At 33.1% G+C, this 23,480-nt stretch overlaps 1 protein-coding gene across 1 annotated transcript in view; it reads left to right on the top strand.

The window, feature by feature from the left end:
- The first annotated feature begins 19,143 nt into the window (after window positions 1-19,143).
- Window positions 19,144-23,480, top strand: part of tmtc2b (transmembrane O-mannosyltransferase targeting cadherins 2b) — a 115,726-nt gene continuing 111,389 nt past the window's right edge. Inside the window, exon 1 of the mRNA XM_058086234.1 lies at window positions 19,144-19,597. Coding sequence (XP_057942217.1) covers window positions 19,515-19,597 — 83 coding nt within the window. The 5' untranslated portion in view covers window positions 19,144-19,514. The remainder of the gene's footprint in view (window positions 19,598-23,480) is intronic.

The raw sequence follows: 23,480 nt of genomic DNA, 5'->3' as shown, positions 1-23,480 counted from the left end.
ATCACAGGGCGCGTATAGACAAACAACCATTCTCCGGGCGAGCCAGCAAATCACAGGGCACATATAGACAAACAACCATTTTTCAGGCGAGCCAGCCAATCACAGGACGCACATAGACAAACAACCATTCTTCGGGCGAGCCAGCACAAACAACCATTCTTCGGGCGAGCCAGCCAATCACAGGGTGCGTATAGACAAACAACCATTCTTCGAGCAAGCCAGCACAAACAACCATTCTTCGGGCGAGCCAGCCAATCACAGGGCGCATATAGACAAACAACCATTCTTCGGGCGAGCCAGCAGACAAACAACAATTCTTCAGGCAAGCCAGCCAATCACAGGGCACATATAGACAAACCACCATTCTTTGGGCGAGCCAGCCAATCACAGGGCGCATATAGACAAATAACCATTTTTCGGGCGAGCCAGCCAATCACAGGGCGTATATAGACAAACAACCATTCTTCGGGCAAGCCAGCACAAACAACCATTCTTCGGGTGAGCCAGCCAATCACAGGGCGCATATAGACAAATAATCATTTTTCGGGCGAGCCAGCCAATCACAGGACGCACATAGACAAACAACCATTCACACTCACATTCATACCTATGGACAATTTAGAGTCGCAATTTTTGCAATTGCACGGGGAGAACATGCAAACTCCACACAGACATAGCCGAGGGTGAAATTGAACCCGGGTCTCCAAGCTGTGAGTCTTCACGCTAACCACTCATCCACCATGCAGCCCTGCATTTGAAAACAAATCCTCTTTTGTAACTCTAGCAGTAGTTTTTTGGGGTTTCAGAATTTTGGCCGTTTTGCTAAGACGATTGTCAAAAGAAGATAAGAAGTTGAGCAGTCGGCCATCAATCAGACTTGCTATCATCCAGTGTGGGATGAAATATTACATAAATGTGCAGCCCATATGCTCCATAAATTGTACCTGGATTAGAAACCTCCATACCTTCTGCATGTAGTCTCTGGTCCTTTGTTGGAAAGTCAAGAAGATGATGCAGTAGAATAAAATAATACCGTTTAAAAAAAAAACAAAAAATGCATTTTTAAATACTTGCATCATCGTTTCTATGCACGTTCCCAGCTTGTTCTGCTGCACACAAATTAGCGCATTTTGATTTGTTCCAGGTTCTGGTTGGCTTTTTTGAAAACGTGACGTCCATATGGGATCATTTTTTTTTGAAGAACAAAAACATGTAAAACACATCAAGCGGATTAATTATTCCGCTAAAGATGATATATTACCAAGAAAATCCGAATGTATGTTTGTGTGAGAATATAAATATAATATATTTATAATTTTATATTTATTATATAATTTATTTTATATTTTTTTGTAATTTTTCAACAATTTTTTAAAAATTATTTCCAATATATTTAAAATTTATATAATTTAATAATTTATAATATATATAATATAAAAAAACATAACATAACCATAACATATTCATATTAAAAAACATAATTTGGTGAACTCACAATCATGGACAGTGGCACGACTGCAACATGAAACAGTTGGGAATCGGATGCCAACTGTAATTTAAATGTCTACATTTGAACATTCCCAGTTCTAAATCATGGAAAACCTTCATTGCATTATATGACGCGTATCGTGTTCCATAAGCGACATCAATTGAAGTGCCCGCCACTCAAAGAAGTAGCGTTCTGAAGGCAATGACTTTCAGATGGCGGCGAGGAGTTAGAGTGGAGAGTCCATGGTTGGATGGGCCGTCGTGCATTTGACGGGCCGTTACGATGTCGCTCAAAGTTGTCATCGCCGTCTTTGATGTCTGAATCTCCGTAATTATGATAAACGGTATTCTTACATATGTGAATATTCGGGAAAAGGATCATAGGAAAATGCAAAACAAAGAAATTAGAGTGAGAAGCAATTGGTTGACTGTTCAAAAGTCTAAAACCACAACCCTTAAAAGACAAAATCTGGGAAAAAATTCCCAATATCAGGATCTTCCGGTTTTGTTTCTTTGAACACCGTCGGATTGTTCAGTCGTCAGTCTTCTTCAAAGATCAACAACGTCATCCCAATGGCTGTCCGTCAGAAACGTAACCAACCGCCGTTTTAATGAAGGTTGATTCCGTTTGTCTCCAACGATGCAATACAACCAGTCTTCGGGCGAGCCGGCCAATCACAGGACACATATAGATAAACAACTATTCTTCGGGCAAGCCAGCCAATCACAGGGCACATATATACAAACAACCATTCTTCGGGCGAGCCAGCCAATCACAGGGCACATATAGACAAATAACCATTTTTCGGGCAAGCCAGCCAATCACGGGGAGCATTTAAACAAACAACCATTCTTCGGGCGAGCCAGCCAATCACAGGGAGCATATAGACAAACAACCATTCTTCGGGCGAGCCAGCCAATCACAGGGAGCATATAGATAAACAACCATTCTTTGAGTGAGCCAGCCAATCACAGGGCCCACATAGACAAACAACCATTTTTCGGCCGAGCCAGCCAATCACAGGGCGCACATAGACAAGCAACCATTCTTCAGGCGAGCCAGCCAATCACAGGGCGCACATAGACAAACAACCATTCTTCGGGCGAGCCAGCCAATCACAGGGCACATATAGACAAAAAAACTATTCTTCGGGCGAGCCAGCCAATCATGGGGCGCATATACACAAACAACCATTCTTTGGGCGAGCCAGCCAATCACGAGGCGCATATAAATAAACAACCATTCTTCGGGCAACAACTTTTAAAAAAAACTAATTTTTTGTAAATATTTCTACTTTATGCGACTAAAATTGCTTTTTAAAATATATTTTCTCATAATATTATTTGTTTATAAAATTGCAACTTTTTTCTTGTTAGGATACAAAAAAGAAGAAGAAACTAGCTAGCTAACAAAAAAGAAACTAACTAGCTGTGAGTAACAACTTTTGTTATTTTTTTTGTTTGTTTCTTATATTACAACTTTTTTAAAAATAAAATTTTTCTTAAATATTTCAACTTTATGCGACTAATATGACTTTTTAAAATATATTTTCTCATAATATTATTTGTTTATTCTTGTAAAAATGCGACTTTTTTCTTGTTAGAATCCAAAAAACAAGAAGAAAAATTGTCTTCAAATCAAAGGCCTCGTCTCCTACGATGCCACAAAAATTTTGAATTTGAAAAGTGGAATAAATTTTTATTCTCTGATTGTGGAAAAATGTAACCTTGATGGTCCTGATGGCTTCCGACGTTACTGACCCACTCACTCCCCACTTGGGTGCTGAGGAAAGTACTTCCAGCTGTAATAACTAGCTGCGAGTAACAACTTTTGTTATTTTTTTGTTTGTTTCTTATATTACAACTTTAAAAAAAATCTAATTTTTCTTAAATATTTCAACTTTATGCGACTAAAATGGTTTTTTAAAATATATTTTCTCATAATATTATTTGTTTATTCTTGTAAAAATGCGACTTTTTTCTTGTTAGAATCCAAAAAAGAAGAAAAATTGTCTTCAAATGTCTAATGATTAAGTAGCTAGGATCCAATATCATACTGAAACCTATTTTTGGATATTTCAACCGTTTTTGGTGGATTTATAGTACCCAGACAAAGTTTTTTTTTTATCCTCGTCAGCATTTTTCCTTCATGTGTTTCTAAACAACGCCAATGGAATATTGTATCCGTGGAACAAAAAAAAAAATATGACAACGCAATATTTAAAATGGATTTAATCTGTTATGTATTAATGGTTTGCATATGGTGGGTTTATTGCATGTTGTGCTTCATTCTATTTATGGACACAGTTATGATATGACTCGAAAGACTGTTATGATGTCAGTGATGTACCTAAAAGATAAACGTGGATAAAAAGTGGCTGTTATGTTGTACACGTGTTGGCTATGTAAACACAGCTGGGGGATTCTTGAAGCCTTTCTTACGACTATGGCCATAATTGATAGTTACTATGGTACCCATTATGTCGTTGTATGGTCATATCACCTCGTACTTCGGTACTTGACAATTTTTTTTTATTAAATAAAATACAAAAAATAATTAAAAATTAAAAAAAATTAAAATGTAAAAATTAATAAAAATAATTTAAAAAATATGTTAAAAAAACCTTAAACTATATTAGGAAAGCAGGAAGTGAACAAATATAATAGTTACTGATTGTAAAAGTACCAGATGGAGGGGTAAAAAAAAAATCACGAAAAAATCACGAAAAAAATCACAAAAAAGTCAAGTCAAGTCAAGTCAAGTCAAGTCAAGTAAAGTAAAGTAAAGTAAAGTAAAGTAAAGTAAAGTAAAGTAAAGTAAAGTAAAGTAAAGTAAAGTAAAGTAAAGTAAAGTAAAGTAAAGTAAAGTAAAGTAAAGTAAAGTAAAGTAAAGTAAAGTAAAGTAAAGTAAAGTAAAGTAAAGTAAAGTAAAGTAAAGTAAAGTAAAGTAAAATAAATAAAATGAAATAAAATAAAATAAAGGGACACAGAAAAGAAGAAAGAGAGAAAAAATACTAAACTAAACTAAACTAAACTAAATTGAAACAAAAAAACTTAAACTATATTAGGAAAGCAGGAAGTGAGCAAATGTATTAGTTACTGATTGTAAAAGTACCAGATGGAGGGGTAAAAAAAATCACAAAAAACTAAACTAAAGTAAACTAAAGTAAACTAAAGTAAACTAAAGTAAACTAAACTAAAACAAAAAAACTTAAACTATATTAGGAAAGCAGGAAGTGAACAAATGTAACAGTTACTGATTGTAAAAGTACCCGGTGCTTGAGGCCGCTGGGTTCAAAGGTCCAAAACATAAAACTAAAATTAAATTAAATTAAATTAAATTAAATTAAATTAAATTAAATTAAATTAAATTAAATTAAATTAAATTAAATTAAATTAAATTAAATTAAATTAAATTAAATTAAATTAAATTAAATTAAATTAAATTAAATTAAATTAAATTGAATTAAATTAAATTAAATTAAATTAAATTAAATTAAATTAAATTAGGAAAGCAGGAAGTGAACAAATGTAACAGTTACTGATTGTAAAAGTACCAGATGGAGGGGTAGAATTGAATAATTCTTTGCTTCTTCCTACTCCTTTTGGGACATGTGGAACTATGAACTGATTATGGGATGCACTCAATTGTAATCTGATGCATGTTCAAATGAAATAAAACCATTACCATTACCATAAATACCAGTGAATGCATTTTATGTTAAATTGCAATAGGTGATAAATATATATAAAGTACATGTTAGTTATGTTTGTATAAATGTGTCACCTCACAAACAAAACCTAAAAAAATTCCAATTCTAATTCTAATTGAAAATCTAATCTAGTCTAGTCTATGCTGGATTGAACATGCAGAGTAAACATGGAAATGGGATTTCGTATGCTTTTGCAGAAACATATGTTTGCATTGTATACTGAAGAAATGAAATGTAAACACATGTGCTTATATGAGTTTGATAAAATGGTCTCAGACCTTCTGGGAATTGTCCCTGTGAACTCCATCAGGCTGTGGGTGTGAGGCCGTGAAGATGGGCTCCAGATGGGTGCACGGCGGAGATTTATGGATGAACAGTGGCTTTGTAACGTGAACGTGTGGGCTGGAGCGTCGTAACCGCGGTGTGGATTCTACACGGCAGTGAGTCCTTCTCCACATATGTTCTGCCTGAGAGCTCCTTTGATAGCCTATCCTCGTGCTCTTTGCTGACATACGAGGAATAAGAAGAGAAACACCAGCAGATTCTGGTGTGAGAGCAAGACTGGTATTGTATGTGGAACCCATGAAAACTCACCATAAGAGTCCTTAATCATACATACAGTGGAACCTTGGTTGGTGTCATTAATCCATGCCAGATGATCTGAAACCAAAAAGCCAAAAAACAAAATGTTATACAGCTATTTCTAAAGCTTTGGGACACCAGCAAACCACAGAAAGAGCAATTATCCACAAATGAAAAAATGAAAAATCATAAAACTGTGGTGAACATTACCAGGAGTGGCCAGCTAAACAAAATTACCACAAGAACACAGCGACGACCCATTCGAGAGGTCACAAAAGACCCCACAACAACATCCCCCAAAAAGCGAGTGGGTCCGGATGGGACACTAGCAAACCACAGAGTCATTATCCACAGAAAGAGAACATTACCAGGAGTGGCCAGCTAAACAAAATTACCACAAGAACGCAGCAATGACCTATTCGAGAGGTCACAAAAGACCCCACAGAAAAAGCCATTATCCACAAATGGAAAAAGCATAAAACTGCGGTGAACATTACCAGGAGTGGCCAGCTCAACAAAATTACCACAAGAACGCAGCAATGACCCATTCAAAAGGTCACAAGACCCCACAACAACATCCCCAAAAAGTGGGTGGGTCTGGATGGGACACCAGCAAACCACAGAAAGAGTCTTTATCCACAGAAAGAGAACATTACCAGGAGTGGCCAGCTAAACAAAATTACCACAAGAACGTATTGACGACCCATTCGAGAGGTCACAAAAGACCCCACAGAAAGAGCCATTATCCACAAATGGAAAAAGCATAAAATTATGGTGAACATTACCAGGAGTGGCCAACTAAACAAAAACAAAATTACCACAAGAACGCAGCGACGACCTATTCGAGAGGTCACAAAAGACCCCACAGAAAGAGCCATTATCCACAAATGGAACAAGCGTAAAACTGCAGTGAACATTACTAGGAGTGGCCAGCTAAAACAAAATTACCACAAGAACTCATCGATGACCTATTTGAGAGGTCACAAAAGACCCCACAACAACATCCCCAAAAAGTGGGTGGGTCCGGATGGGACACCAGCAAACCACAGAAAGAGAACATTACCAGGAGTAGCCAGCTAAACAAAATTACCACAAGAACACATCAACGACCCATTCAAGACGTCACAAAAGACCCCACAGAAAGAGCCATTATCCACAAATGGAAAAAGCATAAAAATATGGTGAACATTACCAGGAGTGGCCAGCTAAACAAAATTACCACAAGAACGCAGCAATGACCCATTCAAGAGGTCACAAAAGACCCCACAACAACATCCCCAAAGAGTGGGTGGGTACGGACGGGACACCAGCAAACCACAGAAAGAGTCATTATCCACAGAAAGAGAACATTACCAGGAGTGGCTAGCCAAATGAAATTACCACAAGAACGTATTGACGACCCATTTGAGAGGTCACAAAAGACCCCACAAGAACATCCCCAAAGAGTGAGTGGGTCCGGATGGGACACCAGCAAACCACAAAAAGAGTCATTATCCACAAATGGACCACAAATTACCATAAGAACGCAGCAATGTCCCATTCGAGAGGTCACAAAAGATCCCACAAAAAGAGCCATTATCCACAAATGGAAAAAGCATAAAAATATGGTGAACATTACCAGGAGTGGCCAGCTAAAACAAAATTACCACAAGATTTCATGGATGACCTATTTGAGAGGTCACAAAAGACCCCACAACAACATCCCCAAAAAGTGGGTGGGTCCGGATGGGACACCAGCAAACCACAGAAAGAGTCATTATCCACAAATTACCACAAGAACGCAGCAATGTCCCATTCGAGAGGTCACAAAAGACCCCACAGAAAAAGCCATTATCCACAAATGGAAAAAGCATAAAACTGTGGTGAACATTACCAGGAGTGGCCAGCTAAACAAAATTACCACAAGAACGCAGCGATGACCCATTCGAGAGGTCACAAAAGACCCCACAACAACATCCCCAAAAAGTGGGTGGGTCCGGATGGGACACCAGCAAACCACAGAAAGAGAACATTACCAGGAGTGGCCAGCTAAACAAAATTACCACAGGAAGGCAGCAATGACCTATTCGAGAGGTCACAAAAGACCCCACAGAAAAAGCCATTATCCACAAATGGAAAAAGCATAAAACTGCGGTGAACATTACCAGGAGTGGCCAGCTAAAACAAAATTACCACAAGAACTCATCGATGACCTATTCGAGAGGTCACAAAAGACCCCACAACAACATCCCCAAAAAGTGGGTGGGTCCGGATGGACACCAGCAAACCACAGAAAGAGTCATTATCCACAAATGGACCACAAATTACCACAAGAACGCAGCAATGTCCCATTCGAGAGGTCACAAAAGACCCCACAGAAAGAGCCATTATCCACAAATAGAAACAGCATAAAACTGTGGTGAACATTACCAGGAGTGGCCAGCTAAACAAAATTACCACAAGAACACATCGACGACCCATTCGAGAGGTCACAAAAGACCCCACAGAAAGAGCCACAAAATGGAAAAAGCATAAAAATATGGTGAACATTACCAGGAGTGGCCAGCTAAACAAAATTACCACAAGAAAGTAGTAATGACCCATTCAAGAGGTCACAAAAGACCCCACAAAAACATCCCCAAAAAGTGGGTGGGTCCGGATGGGGCACCAGCAAACCACAGAAAGAGTCATTATCCACAAATTACCACAAGAACGCAGCAATGTCCCATTGGAGAGGTCACAAAAGACCCCACAGAAAAAGCCATTATCCACAAATGGAAAAAGCATAAAACTGTGGTGAACATTACCAGGAGTGGCCAGCTAAACAAAATTACCACAAGAACGCAGCGATGACCCATTCGAGAGGTCACAAAAGACCCCACAACAACATCCCCAAAAAGTGTGTGGGTCCGGATGGGACACCAGCAAACCACAGAAAGAGAACATTACCAGGAGTGGCCAGCTAAACAAAATTGCCACAGGAAGGCAGCAATGACCTATTCGAGAGGTCACAAAAGACCCCACAGAAAAAGCCATTATCCACAAATGGAAAAATAATAAAACTGCGGTGAACATTACCAGGAGTGGCCAGCTCAACAAAATTACCACAAGAACGCAGCAATTACCTATTCGAAAGGTCACAAAAGACCCCACAGAAAGAGCCATTATCCACAAAATGGAAAAAGCATAAAAATATGGTGAACATTACCAGGAGTGGCCAGCTAAACAAAATTACCACAAGAAAGTAGTAACGACCCATTCAAGAGGTCACAAAAGACCCCACAAGAACATCCCTCAAAAAGTGGGTGGGTCCGGGTCATTATTTCCTGTGGGAAATATTTCAAAATAAGATACAAATAAGATACTTCAGATCCCAAAAAGTATGTGTGTCTTTGACTGCAATACCTCAGTACCAGAAAGGGGGTGCTGTTTTTCCATCACCTCATCACCTCATCCACTCCTAACTGGTTTCTTCTCGATCCCCCCTTCCTCACTTTATGAGATCCTCCATATGGATGGAGCGTGTTGAATCCACGGAGCCCACCACTTCTAAAGAAGCATGGTTCCATGAGAAAAAAAAAAAAAAAAAAAGAAGGAAAGCTGTGATGAGATTAAACGCTTCAAGATGTTTGCTCGCTGGTTTGAAGCCCAGAAAAAAAAGGGCCACTCGGGGTATTGCTTTGTCACATCCTGTTGTTTGTTATGCCATGGCTTCTATTTCTTTCTTATGAACTCACGCAAATATGCAAGGGACCGCATTGGGCGGCAGGAAAAAAACAAACACATGTGAATTAAAGTACGCTTGGGGGGGAAATCATACATAATTGACTTTAGACACTTTTTTTATATACAACCACAACATGTCATCCAAAGTGGAAAGCAAATTGAAGCTGATTTTAAAAGTCTGAAATTAGACATATTGGCCTAGTTGACACACAAGTCGCTGTACCCGAATACTTCCAAAGTGTGACCTTTGCGGGGGGTGGGGTCCAAAGTGGGGCCATTTCCAGACCACGGAATTCACAATCTGACGTGTGTCCGAAAGGAGAAGGAAGAAGCAGAGCTTACTATATATAAGACAGCTTTAAAATATAAAAAAATTATAATAATATATAAACAAATATAAAATATAAATATTTTAAAATATAAAAATATAATTTAAATATAAAAATATATTTTAAAAAGTCATTTTAGTCGCATAAATTTGAAATATTTAAGAAAAAATAAATAAAAAATGTAATATAAGAAACAAACAAAACAAAATAACAGTTGGGGCCATTTCCAGACCACGGAATTCACAATCTGACGTGTGTCCGAAAGGAGAAGGAAGAAGCAGAGCTTACTATATATAAGACAGCTTTAAAATATAAAATATAAATATTTTTAATAATATATAAATAAATATAAAATATAAATAATTTAAAATATAAAAATATTATTTAAATATAAAAAAATATATTTTAAAAAGTCATTTTAGTCGCATAAATTTGAAATATTTAAGAAAAAATGTTTTTAAAAAAATGTAATATAAGAAACAAACAAAACAAAATAACAGTTGGGGCCATTTCCAGACCACGGAATTCACAATCTGACGTGTGTCCGAAAGGAGAAGGAAGAAGCAGAGCTTACTATATATAAGACAGCTTTAAAATATAAAAATTTCCAATAATATATAAATAAATATAAAATATAAATAATTTAAAATATAAAAATATAATTTAAATATAAAAAAATATATTTTAAAAAGTCATTTTTGTCGCATAAATTTGAAATATTTAAGAAAAAATAAATTTAAAAAATGTAATATAAGAAACAAACAAAACAAAATAACAGTTGGGGCCATTTCCAGACCACGGAATTCACAATCTGACGTGTGTCCGAAAGGAGAAGGAAGAAGCAGAGCTTACTATATATAAGACAGCTTTAAAATATAAAATATAAATATTTATAATAATGTATAAATAAATATAAAATATAAATAATTTAAAATATAAAAATATAATTTAAATATAAAACATATATTTTAAAAAGTCATTTTAGTCGCATAAATTTGAAATATTTAAGAAAAAAATGTAATATAAGAAACAAACAAAACAAAATAACAGTTGGGGCCATTTCCAGACCACGGAATTCACAATCTGACGTGTGTCCAAAAGGAGCAGGAAGAATCAGAGCTTACTATATATGAGACAGCTTTAAAATATAAGATATTTATAATAATAAATAAATAAATATAAAATATAAATAATTTTAAATATAAAAATGTAATTTAAATATAAAAAATATATTTTAAAAAGTCATTTTAGTCGCATAAATTTGAAATATTTAAGAAAAATTAAATTAAAAAAAATGTAATATAAGAAACAAACAAAACAAAATAACAGTTTGGGTCCAAAATAACAGATGGTCGGTTTTGTGGCATCGTAGGAAACGATGACTTGACTTGACTTGACTTGACTCGACTTGGCATTGAATTGACTTGGCATTGATTTGACATGACATGACATGACTTGGCATTGATTTGACATGACATGACATGACATGACTTGGCATTGACTTGACTTGGCATTGATTTGACTTGAATTGACTTGGCATTGATTTGACTTGACATGACATGACATGACATGACATGACTTGACTTGACATTGACTTGACTTGAATTGACTTGGCATTGATTTGACTTGACATGACATGACATGACATGACATGACATGACATGACTGGACTTGGCATTGATTTGATTTGACATGACATGACATGACATGACATGACATGGCATGGCATGGCATGGCATGACTTGGCATGACTTGGCATGACATGACATGACATGGCATGGCATGGCATGACTTGGCATGACTTGGCATGACATGACATGACATGACATGACATGACATGACATGACATGACATGACTTGACTTGGCATTGACTTGACTTGAATTGACTTGACATGACATGACATGACTTGATTTGACTTGGCATTGACTTGACTTGACTTGGTATTGACTTGACTTGAATTGACTTGGCATTGATTTGAATTGACATGACATGACTTGACTGGACTTGGCATTGACTTGACTTGGCATTGATTTGACATGACATGACATGACTTGGCATTGACTTGACTTGGCATTGACTTGGCATTGACTTGGCATTGACTTGGCATTGACTTGGCATTGATTTGACTTGACATGACATGACTTGGCATTGACTTGTCTTGACTTGGCATTGACTTGGCTTGGCATTGACTTGACTTGAATTGACTTGGCATTGATTTGACTTGACATGCATTGATTTGGCATTGACATGACATGACATGACATGACTTGACATGACATGACATGACATGACTTGGCATTGACTTGGCATTGATTTGACTTGACTTGGTATTGACTTGACTTGAATTGACTTGGCATTGATTTGACTTGACATGACATGACATGACTTGACTTGGCATTGACCTGACTTGACTTGACAGTATCATCAAAAACGTGCAAATCTTTCTGTTTGAGCAAATAAACGGAATGCAAGCGGAATATTTACATCCATGTATCCGTGGCTACTGTCATCCACTCTGAAATGATACAAGTCTAGCTGGGGAAGTTGTAGCTAGTAATATGCTAAAAAAAAAACACACTTCAATTCATATCATAACACCTTCTTACATATCTGGCACTGTTATTACTCAGCCGTCTGATTGGCCGTGGACACATTTCTTAATCCCGCTGCTGTGAGAGACACAAAACATATCCCTGAGACAAAATGTTATTTGGCAGCAAAGTACAACGATACAGAAGACCATCATCTGTTATTTTGGTTTCCATTGTAATAGATTCATAAAACACGTCCCTCAGCAGCATTACGGGATGAGTGATGAGCTAACCGTAAACCCCCAATGAGTGTCTCCGTCTGCAACCCCTCATATGTATCTCATATATACGTATATATATATACACATATGTAGATATGTATATATATATATATATGTATATATATATATATACTGTATATCAACACAAAGATAATGCCGGAATCGGGCTCTTCTAAGCTAGCATGTTGTCTGCATCATACCCAAAATATGCACACCAAGAGTCTAAGGCAGGGGTGGGCAAATTACGGCCCGGGGGCCACATGCGGCCCGCCAAGTGTTTGAATACGGCCCAAAGTATTTCATTGAAACTTAATATACAACCTGGCATTATGGTACAACCTTGGTACACCATGGTACAAGTACATATAGCTGATTGCACTACATTTTTACAGATGCAATAATTCCAGGTGGACTGTTACGTGTAAAATATATAGTAGGCCCCCCCCCCCGTCAATTTTGTTAAGTCAATGCGGCCCGCGAGTCAAAAAGTTTGCCCACCCATGGTCTAAGGCCTGACGGCTCCCCCAAGAATAAAAAGTAATTCCAGCCCATAAATAAAATAAAATAAAATAAAATAACACAGATAAGAACAAAAAGAGAAAAAAATTATAAACTAAACTAAACTAAACTAAACTAAACTAAACTAAACTAAACTAAACTAAACTAAACTAAACTAAACTAAACTAAACTAAACTAAACTAAACAAAACAAAACAAAACAAAACAAAACAAAATAAAATAAAATAAAATAAAATAAAATAAAATAAAATAAAATTAAATTAAATTAAATTAAATTAAATTAAATTAAATTAAATTAAATTAAATTAAATTAAATTAAATTAAATTAAACAAAACAGAAGGGACACAGAAAAGAAGAAAGAGAGAAAAAATAATAAACTCAACTCAACTCAACTCAACTCAACTCAACTCAACTCAACTCAACTAAACTAAACTAAACTAAACTAAACTAAACTAAACTAAACTAAACTAAACTAAACTAAACTAAACTAAACTAAACTAAACCAAAACAAAATAGAATAAAAAGGGGGAGGGGCAGTAGAGAGAGACAAAAACAGTAACAAAAACAATTCCCATGACAACAACAGTGAAACAGGACTGCATCAGTTAAATGTCAATGATGGCTAAGGGTCACAATGGGGATGATATCACAATGGCAATAGTAACAATGAAGACTTGGACAAATTGGTACTTTTCAAACGGTTCTTTTACTTAAATTTTGTTCGAAAAACAATGCATTTTTATTTTTAGACAATAGTTTTCACATGCAAGTTCAGCAGAATAACCATTTAAATATGTCAATAAAATAAAAATAACAAAGATAATGGCGGAATCGGGCTCACCAAGAGTCTAAGGCCTGACGGCTCCCCCGAGACACAGCATGGAAGTACGCCGGCATAGGCAAGAAAGGGTGTCTTGGCTTTAGCGTGATTAGCATTCACTGACTACTGTAGTCACTCTTGACTTAGTGCGCCATGATAACTCAAACAGCATGTTTACAACAGCAGAGGGTTCTGGATGATTCAAAGCACGCAAAAGCTCTCAGTGGGCTTGTTACTTCTTAAAAAGGGTTAGATGCCGCATTTAAGAGTCGGAACCCGGGGACATCTTGATTGGATCAATTTTAACAGACATTTCACAGATAATAAATTCACTTACTGCCTGGAATTTGGTGTAATTCAACAAAGATAAAATAAAATAAAATAAAATAAAATAAAATAAAATAAAATAAAATAAAATAAAATAAAATAAAATAAAATAAAATAAAATAAAATAAAATAAAATAAAATAAAATAAAATAAAATAAAATAAAATAAAAAAATAAAAGGGACACAGAAAAGAAGAAAGAGAGAAAAAATAATAAACTAAACTAAATTAAAATTAAAATTAAAATTAAAATTAAAATTAAAATTAAAATTAAAATTAAAATTAAAATTAAAATTAAAATTAAAATTAAAATTAAAATTAAAATTAAAATTAAAATTAAAATTAAAATTAAAATTAAATTAAATTAAAATGTAGTAGACATTCAAAAAAATCAAAAAAATCCACAAAAAACAAAAATAAATAAAAAAAAAAACAAGAACCAGGATATAACTTTCCCAGTTTTGGACAGATTTAGTAGAGATACTCAATTGTTTTAGGCCACCATTAAATGTACACAAGTACACACAATCTACACTGCAAGTGCAAGTTCTGCAACCATTTTTTCAGTGATCAATGATATAATAATCATTATTATGTTATTAATTAGCTTATTATTATTACTATTATCATTATTTTTCTTCTGATTATTACTATTAGTAGTAGTAGTAGCCTGCTTATTGGCTTGCTTATTAGCCTGCTTTTGCCCCATTATATAAAATTTGTCATATTTTTTTGTAAAAATAAATCAATAAAAAATTTACAAAAATCTATTTTAAAAAAGCTATAAAAAATCTATAAAAATCAATTAAAAAATCTATAAAAATCTAATTATTTAGGGGGACTTAAGAACATTTTAGGGGGTCTGACGCTCCCCCAAAATGGGCCTAATGTTGCAAACATAAAAATCAAACCCATTCAAATGAAAGAAAGACATTCTGTGAGTTTGACTGCAGAACATTCAAGTCCAAACGTTTGAATCCAGTTCGAAAGTTTTTTTTTTCTACAAACAAAGTGTTCCAAAATGACTTGGCTCTATTTTTGTCTCCATTTTTTTCTTTCCTCTGGTTTTCATCTCGTGACAACGACTTCAATTACGATCCCAAGTGCAAGTTTTCAATTTAGTTTGCTAAATTCTTCCTTTTACTGACGAGTATGACACCTGAATTGACTTGTAGAGCATCCGATGCTGCAAGAGTCATCAATACGGTACGTCTGCTGAACACGTTAACGCAGTCAGCTGACATTCTCATCAGAAAAAAAAAACCTGCACGCACGCGTTTATATTCATGGGCATCCATCAGAAATATTCTATCTGAGATAAGCATAAAGAAGATGGATCTTCCAAGCCGTCGACTAACGGGGCCAGTTGTGTGATATTTGAGGTTGCTAAGGAGTCCAACGTAAATACACAATATATATATATTGCTCAGTGGAGTTAGAGAGCTGTCAGTCGCCAGCGGTGGTTTAAGAGGCAGAGGGTTAGAAATAACAGAGATGGTCCCTGGAGTCAAGTGGTTCATTCATCATGGTGGAAACGCGTGGAGCATCCACGCAGCAGCTGGTCTGACGTATACGTAGGAACCGGGAACGCCAACAATACGGTGGAATTGTGTTCAATTTTTTTTTGTGTGTGTGTCCCGTCCAGTTATTGAAGCAGAGAGTATTGTTGATCTAAATGCTAAACATGCTAAACAGATTTGCTCTGCCAGGAAAGGTGTAAGCTATACATTCCCTGTAGTATTATAGTACTATATATTTTATTGGCCGTTATTTTATGTTTTTGTTATGCGAACTAAAGTAAACTAAAGTAAACTAAAGTAAACCAAAGTAAACCAAAGTAAACCAAAGTAAACTAAATTTGCCCCAAAGACAGCTGGGATAGGCTCCAGCACCCCCTGCGACCCTTGTGAGGATAAGCGGTAGAAAATGAATGAATGATGTTTATTATTTTTATTTTTATTTTTATTTTTATTTTTATTTTTATTTTTATTTTTATTTTTATTTTTATTTTTATTTTTATTTTTATTTTTATTTTTATTTTTATTTTTATTTTTATTTTTATTTTTTTATTTCAATTTCAATTTCAATTTGAAATCCGTAAAAAAGCATTTAAAAATTTTAATTTTAATTTTAATTTTAATTTTAATTTTAATTTTAATTTTAATTTTAATTTTAATTTTAATTTTAATTTTAATTTTAATTTTAATTTTAATTTTAGTCAGTGAAAAAATACATTTTATGAATACAAATACCTGTAATTCGTGTATTTGGGCACACACTGTAATTTTTAGAGGCTTTTTACGGATTTCACTGCATGCACTAAATAAACTAAAATAAACTAAAATAAACTAAAATAAATAAACTAAAATAAACTAAAATAAATAAACTAAATAAACTAAAATAAACTAAAACAAAACAAAACATAGTTGATAAAAAATGACTTATGGAGTACTTTGCCTATGGAGTACTTTAACTAAACTAAACTAAAATAAAAGGGACACAGAAAAGAAGAGAGTAAACTAAAGTAAACTAAAGTAAACTAAAGTAAACTAAAGTAAACTAAACTAAACTAAACTAAACTAAACTAAACTAAACTAAACTAAAATAAAATAAAATAAAATAAAATAAAATAAAATAAAATAAAATAAAATAAAATAAAATAAAATAAAATAAAATAAAACTAAAGTAAACTAAAGTAAACTAAAGTGAACTAAAATAAACTAAAATAAAATGGAGTAGATATTCAAAAAATTAAAAAAATATATTAAAAAACAAAAAAACAAATTCAAACGAGAACCAGGATTTAACTTTCCCAATTTTGGACAGATTTAGTACAGATACTAATAACAAATAAAATAAATAAAATAAAACACAGTAGATAAAAAATGTCTTATGGAGTACTTTGCCTGTGAAAGTCATGAAAATATTCTCTTATCACAAGACGGTCCCAGTATATTGTCAACTTGTATAGCCACATATAGATGAATCCACTCGACTGTGGGTTATGTCAGAGCCAGCTTTAAGCAGCAATTTTCTGTTTTCCCACTCTCACGTTTTCGTCTTCATCTTTTCCACAAGGATGTGATTTTCCTCCTCAGTCGTTATCCCAAACCAGCAATTATCCGACTGCCAATGCAGTGTCCCTATAATTCCTTCAAACCATCCACGGTCCAAAGACATCCAGGGAGGTCTTCTTCTTCTTCTTGCATGCAAACCCAATCTTTGCTTCCTTTTTTTTGTCTCCTCATTTGCCAACTCATGCATATCTTTTACAGGCTGGTAGATTTTCCCCTTGTGTGGCACCGAGAGCTCGTAAATATGTTTGGTTGCTATGGTTCCAAGCTAAACAAACACTTAATAAATTACATTTTATTATAGCATGAAAAAAAAATGGTATGGAAATAATAATATCATGTTGGTGTGTGGGATTTAGTCCTCCCATCTTTATAAACATTCATATATTAATATTGTGTTTCAAACATGATGATGATTATTATTATTATTTCCCATGACTATGTCAACAATATAATGATATAATAATATAATAATAATATAATTAGTTTATAATTAATTATATAATTATTGTTTATAATAATAATATTATTATTATTATTATATAATTAATTAATATAATAAAGTAAATATTATAATAAATTAATAATTATAATAAAATAATACAATAATAATGATATTGTTGTTATTATCATTATTATATAATTATTGTTTATAATAATAATAATAATAATAATAATAATAATAAATATATATTTATTATTATAATTATTATATTATATAAATAACAATTATTATAATAATTATATATTAACAAATAATATAATAAATATAACAACAATAATAATAATAATCATAATAATAATAACAATAGTAATAATAATAATAATAATCATCATCATAGTAATAATAATAGCAATAATAATAATTATTATCATATAATTATTGTTTATAATAATAATAAATAAATAATAAATATTATAATTATTATTTCGGTGACTATGATAGCAATAAAGTCAATAATAATGAATAATAAGTATAATTGTAATAAATATAATAATAATAATGATAATAATAATAGCAACAACAACAACAACAATACTACTACTACTACTACTAATAATAATAATAGTTATAATATAGTTATTGTTTATAATAATAATAAATAATAATATATATCTTAATTATTATTTTCGATGACCAACTTGCAGGCCAACCACTGCAATGCACAACAATGCTGATTTTTTTTCTCATTGTTTTTGTTATTTCAATCATTTATTGTATTCTTTATAACACATGTCAATCATAAAAACTGTCTGGTTTTAAAAACTCATATAAAAACGTATATTTATTTATTGTTTCCTCGTTGAATAAGGGGAACAAAATTATTTGTTGACAACCGGGCGGCGAGTGTGCGCATGCGTAGTAGCTCACCACGGGACATGCGTTTGAACCGGCCAAAACCGGAAATGCAACGTACTTGTACAAAAGTACAAAATAAGGACAACAATAATAATAATAATGAGGACAAAATACTAAAAATGAGTTGTGTAGTGAAAATGAAATAGCGATGACGTTGAATTAAAAACGTTATGCATTTTTTTACAATATTTTAGTGTATAAAAATATTTTTAGTTTAACAATTTTAATATATTTCTTTATATAATTAAATTTACATTTTGTTAAAACACTACACGTATTTTAAGAGCAAAATCGCTGTTCTAAAATACATTTTAAGAATTTACACAAGACGTAATTAGTATTATTTTGAAATTTTTTCACGGAAGTTGCTGCTGTGGTTCTTGCTAGCTTAGTTGTGGTCAGTGGGCTATACAGCAGCGGCGGCTCAGCATCACAGCGCGGTTCCTCCCGTGGAAGGGAAGGCGTGTGATAACGGTATCGTCGTCACGCATTGACTAAACGTTAGCGGTGTATGATTTTTTTTTCTTCATCTTCTTCTTGGCGGACTTCCACTTGGATAAAGAGCTCCCCGCCTCTCCGCCATTATGGGTTAGACACGCCGCGACCCGTGGATTGTCCACTTTGTGCACTTGAAGCGAGGATGGGGGGGATCGGAGTTGTTTTCCTGCATACATCCTGACAAAGACTGCGACTGTGAAGGGAATTTGGATATTTTGCTTTTTTTTTTTTTTTTTAAAGTTCCACGGTTGGGTTCACGTCACGCGTGGTGTACCAGACGTGGAGAAATGTTGTCAGAATTGCTGTGCAGCGCCGTGGCTCTGGTCCTCTATGTCAACACCCTGGGTGCAGATTTCTGCTATGATGACAGGTACTTGCATGGACACACGTCACTCAAAATTCCACGGCTGCGTGGAATTTAGTGTAAAAAAAAAAGTGCATTTTATATTGGAGTCACAGTTGTGGAGCTTCAAGTTCATGCATGGTCATTAGCTTCTGCTGGAGGAGAGCTCCACAGTGTCCCCCCACAGTGAAGTTCGTGTTAGATTTTCCACACTATGTGGAAATAATTGATCTCTGGAGAAGAAATCACAGTCTTTCACTGTACAAATACAAAGTATCCACTGTGTTTTTTCATCTACTTCAATGGAGTGTAATATATATATAGTATAATATATATTATTAGCTCAATGGAGCTAATAATAATAATAATAATAATAAAAGCAATCTTCACTAGCTAAATGTACTGCAAAAAAAGGTCAGTAAGGATAATTCATAATGCCGCCTACAGAGAACATACTAACTCCTTATTTCTAAAATCACAAATACTTCAACTTGCTGATATAGTTCATCTTCAAACAGCTAAAATAATAATACATAAGGCTAAAAATAACCAATTAGCTAAAAATATTATCTAATACTTCTCGACAAGAGAGGAGAAATATGATCTCAGGGAAGAACTAGCGTACGTGACAAAAAAATTTAAATAAAAATAAATTATAATAAAAATAAATAAATAAAAATTAATAAAATAAAGTAAAAAAAACCTGAAATTATATTAGGAAAGCAGGAAGTGAACAAATGTGGAGAAATATGATCTCAGGGAAGAACTAGCGTATGTGAAAAAAATAAAATTAAAAAAATTATAATAAAAATAATTAAATAAAAATTAATAAAAGTTAAAAAAAAAACTAAAAAAATCTTAAATTATATTAGGAAAGCAGGAAGTGAACAAATGTGGAGAAATATGATCTCAGGGAAGAACTAGCGTATGTGAAAAAAATAAAATTCAAAAAATTATAATAAAATAATTAAATAAAAATTAATAAAAGTTAAAAAAAAACTTAAAAAATCTTAAATTATATTAGGAAAGCAGGAAGTGAACAAATGTGGGGAAATATGATCTCAGGGAAGAACTAGCGTATGTGAAAAAAAATTAAATAAAAAAATTATAATAAAAATAATTAAATAAAAATTAATAAAAGTTAAAAAAAAACTAAAAAAAATCTTAAATTATATTAGGAAAGCAGGAAGTGAACAAATGTGGAAAAATATGATCTCAGAGATGATGTGCTATATATATATCTATATCACTATATTGACAGTTACTATGGTACCTATTATGTCATTGTATGGTTATATCACCTTGTACTTCGGTACGTGACAAAAAAATAAATAAATAAAATTAAATAAAACAAAATTAAAAAAAAAAAAAAATTAAAACTAAAATTAATTTAAAAAATTGGATAAAAATTAAAAATTAAAACAAAAAAAAGGTAGCGTACACACAGATAGCTAGTAGAAATGACATTTGTAGATTGCAGTATATTTCTATATATTCCTCATATTTTTTCATTGTACTTTTCTTTAAAATCAAAGTCTGGTGCAATATTTATCTTCTTTTAAGAACCTGCACCATTTCAAAAGGTATAATACATACGTACACGATACCCAACCCTGCTCTCTATGATATTATATGATATATAACCAAGTCTGATTATGAATCACTTTGTACCAGCTATTAAAAATCAGGCTTGCAAAGTAAAGGCGACAAAGAAGCCTCTGACCTACATCACAGTGTGCATGGGGAATAAATGAGCCTGAGGCACCCACTTCCACTCATCCATCAAATATCAAATGGTCTCGCCTCTTTTTTTCCTCCTAAAATGATGGAAATGGTAATGGTTTTATTTCATTTCAACATGCATCAGATTACAATTGAATGCATCCCATCATCAGTTCACAGTTCCACATGTCCAAAAGGAGTAGGAAGAAGCAAAGCTTATTAAATCCTACCCCTCCATCTGGTACTTTTACAATCAGTAACTGTTACATTTGTTCACTTCCTGCTTTCATAATATAGTTTTAGTTTTTCTTAGTTTTAATTTTAAATTTTGTAATTTTTAAATTTAAAAGTTTAAAAAATAAATAAATAAAATAAAAATATTCATTTTTTGTCACATACTTAATTTAATTTTATTTAATTTTATTTAATTTTATTTAATTTTATTTAATTTTATTTAATTTTATTTAATTTTATTTTTGTCACGTGCCGAAGTACGAGATAATATGAGCATCCAATGACATAATGGGTGTGTTGCAAATTTAGTTCTTCCCTGAGATCATATTTCTCCACATTTGTTCACTTCCTGCTTTCCTAATATAATTTAAGTTTTTCTTATTTTTAATTTTGTAATTTTTCAAGTTTAAAAAAAATAAAATTAAATAAAATTAAATTATTTTTTTATTTTTTGTCACATACGTAATTTAATCTAATTTCATCTAATTTTATTTAAATTTATTTAATTTTATTTAATTTTATTTAATTTTATTTTTGTCACGTACAGAAGTACGAGGTAGTATGAGCATTCAATGACATAATGGGTGTGTTTCAAATTTAGTTCTTCCCTGAGATCATATTTCTCTACATTTGTTCACTTCCTGCTTTCCTAATATAATTTAAGTTTTTTTTTTACTTTATTTTATTAATTTTTATTTATTTATTTTTATTATAATTTATTTTTATTTCATTTTTTTTGTCACATACGCTAGTTCTTCTTCTAGCTAATTGGTTATTTTTAGCCTTATGTATTATTATTTTAGCTGTTTGAATATGAACTATATCAGCAAGTTGAAGTATTTGTGATTTTAGAAATAAGGAGTTTAGTATATTCTCTGTAGGCGGCATTATGAATTATCCTTACTGGCCTTTTTTTTGCAGTACATTTAGCGAGTGATGATTGCTTTTATTATTATTATTATTATTATTATTATTATTATTAGCCCATATTTCCACACAATAAGTAAGATATGGTAAGATAAGTTATGTTGTATATTTGTAATATGATGTTTCTAGCTCATATTTTCATCTGTTTTGATCCCTAGAAATGTTTTTTTTTTCACTCTTTCAATGTCTACACAGTCTATTTGTATTTGCTGGTGTATGTCATTTATGCTGTGAGCAAACTGTATGATTTTAGTTTTATTTAAGTCGAACACTTTTGGTCCCAGTATTGACTCCTAGGAAAATAATGGTTTCCATTGAAGTAGATGAAAAAAACACAATGGATACTTTGTATTTGTACAGTGAAAGACTCCATGATCAATTATTTAAAAAAAAAAAGATACTCGATTCCTTGCTGCAGCTTTACTGTGTTCATGATTGCAAGCCTGTGTGCGTTTCTTGTGTGTGCGACTGTTCCAACACAGCCAGAGGATAGAATTTAGTGAAACAAACATTACATTAACACCCTCCACGTCAACGACTGCCGTATGTCCTTTACAACCCGGCTAACTGCTTTGTATATACAACACTTCCTGCTAAAAAAAAAAAAAAAAAAAAAGCTTATCCTAAGGCAAGCTATTCTACCGGTGTCGTTTTTGTTTTTTTTTTTCCTGGAGCACGTTTGCTGTGTTTGCTATCTGCGCTCAGGAGCAGGCTCCTATTTTAAGACAGATGTTGCATGTCCATAAAGCCGTCATGGAGTACGATCACAGAGGTGTCAGGAAAGTTTGAGTAGAAAACGGCATTCCGAAAACTCCGATTAGCATTCGAAGCGATGTTCCCAGTTAAGGATTTTTCACTATTTTATTTAATGTGTCTTCACATTTGACAGGTTGTTCTCTGCAGGCCGTCCGTCATCTTTTGTTATCTGTTCGTAACCCTACACTCTTCATCCATAAGTGGGTCAAAAATGACCCATACTAGAATCAATGCCTTTTTATTCCAATTTTGCCATTTTGGTTAGGAATAA

Source organism: Doryrhamphus excisus, chromosome 11, assembly GCF_030265055.1.
Source record: "Doryrhamphus excisus isolate RoL2022-K1 chromosome 11, RoL_Dexc_1.0, whole genome shotgun sequence".
NCBI classification, from domain to species: Eukaryota; Metazoa; Chordata; class Actinopteri; order Syngnathiformes; family Syngnathidae; genus Doryrhamphus; species Doryrhamphus excisus.
Note: the sequence above shows the minus strand (reverse complement) of the source record. Positions and strands in the feature narration are given on the sequence as shown.